At 35.0% G+C, this 12378-nt stretch overlaps 1 protein-coding gene across 1 annotated transcript in view; it reads left to right on the forward strand.

Annotated features, from left to right (window-relative positions):
* Positions 1-12378, forward strand: part of Septin10 (septin 10) — a 75696-nt gene that overhangs the window by 29666 nt on the left and 33652 nt on the right. The window contains 2 exon segments of the mRNA XM_077791692.1: positions 1749-1935; positions 7817-7978. Coding sequence (XP_077647818.1) covers positions 1749-1935; positions 7817-7978 — 349 coding nt within the window.

Raw genomic sequence — 12378 nt, forward strand, 5'->3', positions numbered from 1 at the left:
CAGGAATCTGTTTTGTGTAAATTTTCAAATTATTAGCCTAAAAATATTGGTAATACACTCCTACTATCTTTGTATTGTCTATATCATCTGTAATGATACCTATTTTACTTTTCAGATATTGATTATTTGTACTAGTTTTCATTTTCTTTTTTTAAATATTTTTTAGTTATAGATGGACACAATATCTTTATTTTATTTATTTTTATGTGGTGCTGAAGATCAAACTCAGTGCCTCATGCATGCAAGGCAATACTACTGAGCCACAACCCCAGCATCTTGTTTTCTTTTTCTGTTTGATGAGTCTCAACAGAGCATTGCCAGTTTATTTGGTCTCTTCAAATACCAAGTTTTGACTTTCTTGTTCTCAATTTTATCCTTTTTTTTCCTCCTATTTCACTATTTCCATTTCTTATATTCTGTTTATTTAGCAAAAAATAATTTACGGATTTCATTTTCAAAAATCATAAGCAAGGCATTTGATAGAGGAACATTCACATGTAGGTCACACAATAGGTCATGTTTTAAGTCATGAATAAAAGCTTCTTTGGAATTTTTATATCAAATATGTAATTGAAACAAATTTTACTATTATTTTGGGAAGGGAATCCTGTTAGGTTACATTTAAACCAGTTTCCTAGAATTACTTACTGATGTTCATAATAATCACTCTGATAATGAAGTAAATTCTTTATTATTCTAGTTCTTATAGCAAACAGAATTATATGATCTTTGTCTTCACATTGTTTACCGTCTGGACAGGGAGAAAAGGTATTCTGTGGGTTTAAAAGAGGTGATGATCCTCAAGAACTAGAATTGTCAGGCAACTTTATAGAAGAATTCAGTTCTATCCACATTTATCAAGTTCTTTAGCTGCACAAGGTACTGCTCTTTTTGGTCTACAAAGATGATTGCAAAGGTGACCAGGGAATTTGAGGTAGGAATTATGTGCTATTTATTTTCACTTGGATTTGTTTAAGGAGGATAGTTAAGGGTAGAAAGGTAAGTTGAATAGGCAGTGATTTAACATATCATAATGTAGTAGGATGTTCACAAACTACTCTTGAATTGCTGTTAGCACACTGGCCTGCATGTGCCTTGTGATTTGATTTGCATCCTAAAGGATGAATAGACTGAGACAACCAGAGGGAAGACAACATTCTAAGGGGGAGTTATCTGAGTAAGAACTTGGAGCAGAGAACATGATTGGCCATTTCTTTGTTCATAATTAGTGAAAAATAAAACCATGCCAATCAGTATTCCTAGATACTTTCAGCTGATGTTCTTTTCCTCTTTACTATGTTCATGCCTTTACAAATCTGATTTAGAGAAAGTCCTGGACTTTGATTGAAATATATTTTTAGTTGATACCCCGAGCCTTTTTTCAGTTAGTTAAATAACATGTCATGGTTACAAACTAGATTCTTAGCTTTCTTGAGCAGTCTGATAAGTATGGGAACCTTTATTATAATGGGACACAACATGTGAACGGATATGGAAATGAATCATTATAATTCATTACTGTATCAAGCACAGTTTGTTCTGATGGTTTGTGAATATTACCTTTGTGTATATGTTATACACATTATTTTTTTTTCAGTAAAGTTATGTGTTTAGGTTAGCATATAAACTCTTTATTAATTGGTAAAAATACAGACCTCAAAATTGAGAGTTTTACAAGAATTTTACAAGTGTCTTATCAAGGTAGCATGGGTATGTTGTATTAAATATTTAAATAATTATATTTTCAGCTACTTACCAATAGTTGACTACATAAATGCTCAGTTTGAAGCCTATCTCCAAGAAGAACTGAAGATTAAGCGCTCTCTCTTCAACTACCATGATTCTCGCATCCATGTGTGCCTCTACTTCATCGCTCCAACAGGCCACTCTCTGAAGACACTTGACCTCTTAACCATGAAGAATCTGGACAACAAGGTGGGTTAGGAAAGTAATCAATAAATTAGACATTAAATGTGTGTGGACTGCTTAAATATATTTATGGATAGATAGTGTATGTATTGTGACTTTTATCTGTACATCTTTAAAACATCTAATACATTTCTGTCAGCTTATTTTCTGGAGGAATTCAGTTTGGAAGATGAGATGCAAATACAAAACATTAAAATAAAAGTTCTGTGTCATTATTTTTAATATAGAAATTATGTAACACTAGTTTTAGGTTACAACACTATTAAGCAAGAGGAAGAACTTCATTGACAAAGACCAAAGTACAATGTTTTATCACATAGTTAGTGAAATATGTTTTAATTTGAGCCATACCAAGGTAAATTGGTATGAGCCATTATAAATTTAGGGACCTTTAAAAAGACTGTAAATCAACTCAAGTTTAACTTTTATTTAAAGCTAAATATATTGCTTAAATATATTGCTTTATAAGTTAAAACTACTTGCTGTCTTATACCAAAAGAAAATTCAATCCCAAGCAGCGAGAAAGGCAGCTTTCAGAATCCTGGATACTAATTTTATAAGGTATGGTTTAAAAATATAAGGGCATTCTGGTTGTTCTGTTCCTCTGTATAGTAATACAATAATTGATGTGGAAAGCATGAAGACTACTAGTGAAACCTTTGTGCATAGGTTGATTTACTTTTGGCATAGTCCCTAGGCTTTAGCAAAAACTTGGTGAAGGTTAATAGACTTATCATGTGAAGAGATGTGATAGATTTAATCATTTAACCAGTTATCTTCATAGTGGAGTCTGCTTATGTGAGAATTCATATTTGTGAAAGGAACATAAAACCAAGAGCATGGGACTGGGGTTGTGGCTTAGCGGTAGAGCGCTCATCTAGCACATGTAAAGCCCTGGATTTGATCCTCAGCACCACATAAAAAATAAATAAATAAAACAGAAATAAAAGGTTAAAAGAAAAAACCAAAACAAGAGCATGCAACATAAGCTGGAGAGAAGAAACGTGACAGTAGTATAAAGTGTGAATAAAGACTAGTACAGTGGCACATGCCTGTAATTTTAGCAACTTGGGAGGCTGAGGCAGGAGATCACGAGTTCAAAGCCAGCCTCAGTAGATTAGGGAGGCACTTTGCAACTCTGCGAAACCTTGTTTCTAAATAAAATACAGAAAAGGGCTGGGGGTGTAGCACAGTGGTTAAGCACCCCTGGGTTCAGTCCACACACCCCCATCTTCCTGCCCAAAGACAGTAGTATAATTTGGTGCCTATGGAGTCTGGTTTTAAATGTTGGATCTGTCGCCTATTACTTATTTGATCTTAGGCAAGTGCCTTTAGCCTTCTGAGTCTCAGTTTTCGTACTTATGTACAAACCAGCAAGAAGCCCTACCTTAAGGCCCAAGTATGAAAATTAACTAAATTAATCCATGTAAATAGAGGGTTTAACAAATAGACAATCTTAGTAAGACAGCTATCATTACTTTGTGAGAATTAAATGAGATAATGTATTACAAAGTCCCTGTTATATTGTGCAAATGAAATACAAAATATATAGGCATGCAGATATGTTGGTTCACATTTCTCAGTGGTCAGAATATAGGCTATATTTCATAAATTTTTTTTAGTACAGTGTATAAATATATATTTTATAATCTCCAGCTTTGATGATTTAAAGATGTTCTTTACTTTTTATGATAAACTATAAACTACCTTATAAAAAACAAGTACCTGCTTCTGTTATTTGTATAAGAATGCTGTTTCAGAGTTAGCTGAGGTCTACAGGCTTAATACACTAGTATAAAATAGATAGTAGGAGTCGGGTATGGTAGTGCACACCTGTAGTCCCAACTGCTTCAGAAGCTAGGCAGGACGATCCTTCCACACCAAGATTTTGAGGCTGACCTCCTCAGCAGAGTGAGACCCATCTCATAAAAAAGATAGGACTATAGCTTAGCATACAAGGCCCTTGGTTCAATCCCTTGCAATACAAAACACAACACAACAAAACAAAACAAGAAGTTAAATATATATAAAATATAAAGTAATATAAAATAGGACACTCACTGGTCCAACTTCAGTCCAACCACATACCAGCTGTTGCCTCTTGGAGCAAACTAACTAGGCTTTAGCTTTTACATTTGTAAAATAGGAGTACATGCTCATGCTTGTTATAAAGATTACTTCATATCCTTCTGCAGATGAATGGATAAAGAAAATGTGGTATATATACACAATGGAATATTACTAAACCACAAAGAAGGGTGAAATTGTGGCATTTATTGATAAATGGATGGAACTGGAGAATATGCTAAGTGAAATAAGCCAATCCCAAAAAACCAAAAGCTGTATATTTTTTTTTTATGATACGCAGATGCTAACACACAATAAGGTGGGAGGGGAGGGAAGAATAGAATTTCACTAGATTAGACAAAGGGGAATGAAGAGGGAAAGAAGGGAGAATGGGAATAGGAAAGACAGTAGAATAAATTATAAATTTCCTGTGTACATGTATGAATGTACGACCAGTATAACTCCGTATCATATACAACCACAAGAATGGGAAGTTTACACTCCATGTATGTATAATATGTCAAAATACATTCTACTGTCATGTATAACTAAAGAGAACAAATAAAAAATTCAAGAAAACAAAACAAAACAAAAACCCAAAAATAAATGTATCAAAAAATGGAAGATGTTATTAATAGGAAAACTGTGTGAGGGAAGGAGGTATATGGGAATACTCTGTATTTTCTGGTCAGTTGTTTTGTATACATGCTGCAAAGAACAGTCCTGAAATTAGAATTCAAACAAAAAAAATTACTCGATAACTTTAAACATTTATCATAGTGCCTGGCACATAGGAAACACCTATGTTGCTTATTATTCTGTTACTTGAAAATACTTTTAATTAGCAGGCACAATCTTGTTCAGAATATTCATATTTTGGTATTAGAGGTCCTTACTAACCTGATGTCCACCTTTAGCCTTCAAGTCTTAGAGAAGAGTTAGCAGGGAGTAATCTATATTAATATGATCCCTTAGTGGATTTTCAGGAATAAACAGGAAAGATAATGATCACTTACTTGTTCAGCAGTCCAGTCTGCAAACTCTTAGAAAACTAGCTCTAGATGCATATCATGTACTGCCAAAGACTTTGGAAAGCATCACAATCTTGTTTTGTTGTTTGCAATGCTAGGAATCGAACTCAGGGCCTCAAGCATTTTAGGCAAGCACTCTGCCGCTAAGCTACATCCTTGTCCCAGTGTCATCTTTTAAATAATACTGTATTTCATTCAAACAAAATGAAACATTTTATGGTAATATAAAAGAAAATCTGCATCATGCACTCATTGAAGATTGTCATTACCCTGTTGAAGATTTTGCTGCTCTCTTCTGCTTTATTCAGTTGATGGGAGAAAAATGCTAAACTTGGGACTTCTTTATCAAAATCCTGCCTTTAGTTTTCTATTGTATAAACCAGACAGGAATGTTATAACTAAATTTTTGTACATGTTTAAAGAGAAAACTTGAGGCATGCTTCAATCATGTCATTTGGTACTTAACATATATGGATATGCAATATTTTTATAGTAGCAACTATTACCCACAAGACACCTGGCAGGCCTAGAGCCTAATTTACACAAGAGTACTAGATAAAAATGAGCATTGATCTTAGTTCCTCAGGCCTCCAGCCTTTCTTTCTTAATTTTTTTTTTAAAGAGAGAGAGAGAGAGAGAGAGAGAGAGAGAGAGAGAGAGAGAGAATTTTTAAATATTTTTTTTTAGTTTTTGGCGGACACAACATCTTTGTTGGTATGTGGTGCTGAGGATTGAACTCGGGCCGCACACATGCCAGGCGAGCGCGCTACCGCTTGAGCCATATCCCCAGCCCCCTCCAGCCTTTCTTAAGATAATTCTCTATTGTTCCTGTAAGCCAAACACTTGACTACTTTTTAAGAAAGTTACTTTTATCTTTTGTAGAGGGTGAAAAGTGTCCATCTTTGGCAGTATGTATTTTTTTCTCTCCCTTTGATAGGCATGTAAATGTTAATGTTTAGCATTCAGTTCACTTCTGCATTTTATTGTGGAAGTAATCAGAAGACATTGACCTGACATAATTTATTGAATATGTAAGTATAGAATACTGAAACCAAGAACTTGTTATCCAGTTCCCCCCAACCCTTGGTGCTGGGGATGGAACCCAGAGATGCTTTGCTACTGATCCACATTCTCAGCTTTTTTTAGTTTGATTCAGGGTCTTATTAAATTACTTAGGTCTTTACTGAGGCTGACCTGGAACCTGCTCAGACCTTCCTCAGACCTCCTGAAAAGTTGCTGGGATTACAGGTGTGTGCCATGGTGCCCACCAGTGTTCAATTTTTAGGAAGTTTATCATGAAACCTGTTTACTCACAATTGTAAAGTTTTCTACCATTGATTTGAGTTAGCTGGAAGAACATCTGTCTCCTTGGATCATATAGAAGACTGAAATATCCAAGTACATATACTGAATCATTGTGAAATTGGAAAAGATAAAAGTTTAAGAATGTGGGCTGGGGCTGTAGCTCAGTGATTTTATTTTTTATTTTTATTATTTTGAAATTAACATTGCCATCTCACTCTTAAAAGGACTAGATTTATTTATGTGTTAGTTGATCTTCAGGATCCCTCATCTCTTTCTCCCTGGCAGTGATAGAACTTTGAATAATGCTAATGAAGTTATTTCTTTGTGTCATGAAGACTTGTAGCTGGTATTGGTGCAGTTTCCTTTCTGTGCCATATAGGTAGAATTCTTTGATGACTGGGACACTGATAGGGAACAAATCAGGGCTAAAATGGGAGGCAGAAAGAGAAACGTCACTTGTTTTTTTCATTTTGCTGAGGGACCAGTCACTAATTACTTAGTGCTTATATTATTAAGAAATAAAAGTTGTTAGTGAATTAAGCAGACATTTTCAGTTTACTCTTTATTATATTTTACATATTTTCTGTGTGATGGAATTGTAAGACTTCAAGGGAGAGAGAAGAAAATGAGATTTCTAAACCTAATGAAAGATTAATCAATCTCTCTCTCTCTCTTTTTTTTTTTTGGTACCGGGATTGAACTCAGGGACACTGAACCACTCGAGGCACATCCCTAGCCCTATTTTGTATTTTCTGTAGAGACAGGATCTCACTGAGTTGCTTAGCGCCTCATGAGTTCTGAGGCTGGCTTTGAACTCTTGTTCCTCTTGTCTCAGCCTCCCAAGCTGCTATAATTACACACATGTGCCACCATGCCTGGCCTGAAAGGTTAATCTCAACAAGAGCTCTGCTTTCTTTGTATTATTATTATTGTTGTTAGTGTGTGTTTATGGTGTTGGGGCCTTGCATATACTACACATACTAGGTAAGTGCTTTGCCACTGAGCTATACCCCCAACTCATTGGGTCTGCGTTTTAAAAGCAGTTACTATGAGGCCAGTATCTATAGGAATGACTATGTAAGGAATATGTGTGTTTTTGAGAGAGACAGAGAGAAAATGTGTGTGTGTGTGTGTGTGTGTGTGTGTGTGTGTGTGTGAAGTGAAAGCTGATGATTATCTGAGTCAGAGGTCTACTTATTTACTTATTTTTTTCTGTAGAGGGACAGATAATAAATTAAGCTTCCAGGCCACATGGTTTCTGTGGCATCTACTAATCTCAGCTGTTGTAATAAGAATGTAGCCCGTGAATGAGCATGGTGATGTTCCAGTAAGTCTATTTATATAAGCTGGAACATAGTTTATCAATCTGGTCTGGGGTAAGGAATTTTATTTACAGATACTGGGTGGTTTTGTATGAACAAATAATTACAAGATTAAAAATGAATCCTCAATTATATGATTTTGTATTTCTTTCTACCTAATAGGTGAACATTATTCCAGTGATTGCCAAAGCAGATACAATTTCTAAATCTGAATTACAGAAATTTAAGATCAAGCTCATGAGTGAATTGGTCTGCAATGGTGTCCAGATATACCAGTTCCCAACAGATGATGATACTATTGCAAAAATCAATGCTGCAATGAATGTAAGCTCCTAAAGGAATGTCAGGGCTGTTTTACATGTGAAAATAACTTGTGATTCATGTCACTGCTACAGTAGTCTCCCTTATCTGAAGTTTTGCTTTTTCAAGTTTTAGTTACCCATGGTCAACAGTGGTCTGAAAATATTAACTAGCACATTCTAGAAATAAATAATTTCTAAGTTCTAATTCATTGTGTACCATTCTGATTGATGAAATCTCATCACAGGCATGGTGTCAACTTACATTATAAAAGGAAGGATGGGCATAGCATAATGTATTTTAAGAGAGTGTCCTCATTCATGTAATTTTTATTAGCAATATATTGTTAAAGTTTTCTTATTATTAGTTATTGTTAATTTCTCTATGTGCCTAATTTATAAATAAATCTATCATACATATTTTATGTGTGGGAAAAAAAATAGTAAATATAGGGTTTGGTACTATCTGCAGTTTGTTATCCAGTGGGGATCTTGAAATGTATTCTGTCTGGATAAGTGGGGATCATTGTGGTGTATTTTCCCTTGTGTTTTCCAAAAATACTTCAAACAAAGTGAAATTTTTAAAAAGCACAAGAAGAAATAAGCATTTTTAAAACTGTTAAAAGATAATGAGACTATATTTCTAAGCATTTTTTCCTTCCTCCCTGCTTTCATCTGAATAAAGCTACGCAATTGTGAGCTCTATTCAATTTGTGGAGCTCTCTTTAATTTGTCTAAGAAAGATTGCCTTTCTGTCCTGTTTTAAACAAATGTGAGCATACTCTACAACCTCCCTTGGAATGTTTTAGAGTCTAAGTCTTCAGGAAGATCTCTTCCAGCTGGTATTCATGTACACCCTCCTTTATAGTACCCATACATACATCCGAAACATTGACTAATCAAGGATGACTAAATTCTTTTTACTTTCTTTAAACTATCACATTTCTTAAATATCTGGTGTTATTTTGAACGATTGTGGGTTTGGGACTAAGACAGATTTAATCATATGCTGTATAAGAGTTATGGACCTCCCCAAGACTGTTAACTAATCTATAAAATTAGGTTAATAGTACCTATTTTAAGAGTTGTCACAAGGATTAAATGATATACTCCTAGTTAAGTACCTAACAGTGATAATCTTTAACTGGTTTTTTGTTTTGTTTTATTTTTTTAGAAAATGAAAGTAAAAATTTATTATACAAAGTAAAAATAATAGTTTGATTTAGAGCAGGAGTCACCTATCACACAAAAACACTTTATGACACATGGGATTCTTGAGACATGCAACTCCATTCTGGCCCTTAGGGGTCATTCACATATTGTTTGTGTTTCATTAGTTCATTAAAACAACAAATGTTTCTTGTTCCAGGTACTACTTTTTTAAATTTGTTTTAATAGTTACACATGACAGTACAATGGTCTCAACACATCATACATTTGAATTAGATGGGGTCTAATTTTCATTTTTCTGAGTGTACAGGTTGCAGAATCACATTGGTCATGCAGTCACGTATATACCCACAGCAATAATAATGTCTGTTTTATTCTGCTGTCCTTCCTTTCTCCCCTTGCCCTCCCCTCCCCTCCCATCACTTCTCTCTACACTATCTAATGTGACACCCTTCTTTTTTTTTCCCCCTCACATCGTCATACATGTATTCTGTATAACAATGAGGGTTTCCTTCCATCTTCTGTGCAATTCCCCTTCTCCTCCCTTTTCCTCCCACTTCTCTTCCCTATTTAGTGGTAGTCTTCTTCTCATGCTCTTCCTCCCTACCCCATTTTGAGTCACCCCCCTTATATCAGAGAAGACATTCGGCCTTTGTTTTTTAGGGATTGGCTAACTTCACTTAGCATAATCTGCTCTAATGCCATCCATTTCCCTGCAAATGCCAAGATCTTGTTATTTTTTTAGTGCTGAGTAATATTCCATTGTGTTTATATGCCAAATTTTTTTTATCCATTCATCCATTGAAGGGCATCTAGGTTGGTTCCACAGTCTAGCTATTGTGAATTGTGCTGCTATAAACATTGATGTGACTGTGTCTCTGTAGTATGCTGTTTTTAGGTCTTTTGGATATAGTCCAAGAAGGGGAATAGCTGGGTCAAATGGTGGTTCCATTCCCAGCTTTCCAAGGCATCTCCATACTGCTTTCCAAATTGACTGTACCAATTTGTAGCAATGTATGAATGAACCTTTTTCCCCCCGCATCCTGCCAGCACTTGTTGTTGTTTGACTTCATGATGGATGCCATTCTTACTGGAGTGAGATGGTATCTTAGAGTAGTTTTAATTTGCATTTCTCTGACTGCTAGAGATGGTGAGCATTTTTTCGAGTATTTGTTGATTGATTGTATGTCCTCTTCTGAGAAGAATCTGTTCAGGTCCTTGGCCCATTTGTTGATTGGGTTATTTGTTTTTTTGTTGTTTAACTTTTTGAGTTCTTTGTATACTCTAGAGATTAGAGCTCTATCTGATGTGTGAGGGGTAAAAATTTGTTCCCAGGATATAGGCTCCCTATTTATCTCATATTATTTCTCTTGCTGAAAAAAACCTTTTTAGTTTGAATTCATCCCATTTGTTGATTGTTGGTTTTAACTCTTGTGCTATAGGTGTCTTATTAAGGAATTTGGGGCCTGACCCCACGTGATGGAGATTAGGGCCAACTTTTTCTTCTATTAGACGCAGAATCTCTGGTTTGATTCCTAGATCCTTGATCCATTTTGAGTTAACTTTTGTGCATGGTGAGAGATAGGGATTCAATTTCATTTTGTTGCATATGGATTTCCAGTTCTCCCAGCACCATTTTTTGAAAATGCTATCCTTTCTCTATTGCATGCTTTTAGCATCTTTGTCTAATATAAGGTAGCTGTAATTTTGTGGGTTGGAACTTACCTCAACATTGTAAAAGTAATTTCTCTGTTTTGGTGCCAGTACATGCTGTTTTTGTTACTGTTGCTCTGTAGTATAGTTTAAGATCTGGTATAGTGATACCACCTGTTTCACTCTTCCTGCTTAGGATTGCTTTAGCTATTCTGGGTCTCTTATTTTTCCAGATGAGTTTCATGATTGCTTTTTCTATTTCTGTGAGGAATGCCATTGGGATTTTGATCAGAATCGCATTGAATCTGTAAAGTGCTTTTGCTAATATGGCCATTTTAATAATATTAATTCTGCCTATCCATGAGCAAGGTATATCTTTCCATCTTCTAAGGTCTTCTTCTATTTCTCTCTTTAGGGTTCTGTAGTTTTCATTGTATAGATCTTTCACCTCTTTTGTTAAGATAATTCCCAAGGTGTTTTTTTTTTTTTTTTTTTTTTTTTTTTTTTTTGAGGATATTGTGAATGAGGTAGTTTTCCTCATTTCCATTTCAGAGGATTTGTCACTGATATACAGGAATGCCTTTGATTTATGGGTGTTGGTTTTATATCCTGCCACTTTGCTGAATTCATTTACTAGTTCTAGAAGTTTCTTGGTAGAACCTTTTAGGTCTGCTAGTATAGGATCATGTCATCAGCAAATAGTGCTAGTTTAAGTTCTTCTTTTCCTAAAATTATACCTTTAATTTCTTTCATCTAATTGCTCTGGCTAGTGCTTCCGGAACTATGTTGAATAGAAGTGGTAACAGAGGGTATCCCTGTCTTGTTACAGGTTTTAGAGGGAATGCCTTCAATTTTTCTCCATTTAGAATGATGCTGGCCTGAGACTTAGCATAGATAGCTTTTACAATGTTGAGGTAAGTTCCTGTTACCCCTAGTTTTTCTAGTGTTTTGAATATAAAGGGATGCTGTATTTTGTCGAATGCTTTTTCTGCGTCTATGGAGATGATCATATGGTTCTTATCTTTAAGTGTATTGATGTGGTGAATAACATTTATTGATTTCTGTATATTGAACCAGCCTTGCATCCTGGGGATGAATCCCACTTGATCATGGTGCATGATCTTTTTGATATGTTTTTGTATCCGATTTGCCAGAATTGTATTGAGGATTTTTGCATCTATATTCATTAGAGATATTGGTCTGAAATTTTCTTTCTTTGAAGTGTCTTTGTCTGGTTTTGGAATTGGGGTGATGTTGGCCTTGTAGAATGAATTTGGAAGTACTTCCTCTTTTTCTATTTCCTGAAATAGATTGAAGAGTATTGGTATTAGTTCTTCTTTAAAAGTATTGTAAAACTCTGCTGTATATCCGTCCGGTCCTGGGCTTTTGATAATCTTTGACTGTTGATTCTCTTTCTTACCTTTTATTTTCTGACTTGTTTATCTATTTATTTATTTGGTGGTGCTGGGGATTAAACTCAGGGTCTTGGGCATGCAAGGCAAGCACTCTTACCAACTGAGCTATGTCCGAAGCCCTCTGACTTTTTATATACCATTTTTATTAAGAAATCTAAATTAATTCTATCAAAAGCTAATATAAATG

Source organism: Urocitellus parryii, chromosome 12, assembly GCF_045843805.1.
Source record: "Urocitellus parryii isolate mUroPar1 chromosome 12, mUroPar1.hap1, whole genome shotgun sequence".
Lineage (NCBI taxonomy): Eukaryota > Metazoa > Chordata > Mammalia > Rodentia > Sciuridae > Urocitellus > Urocitellus parryii.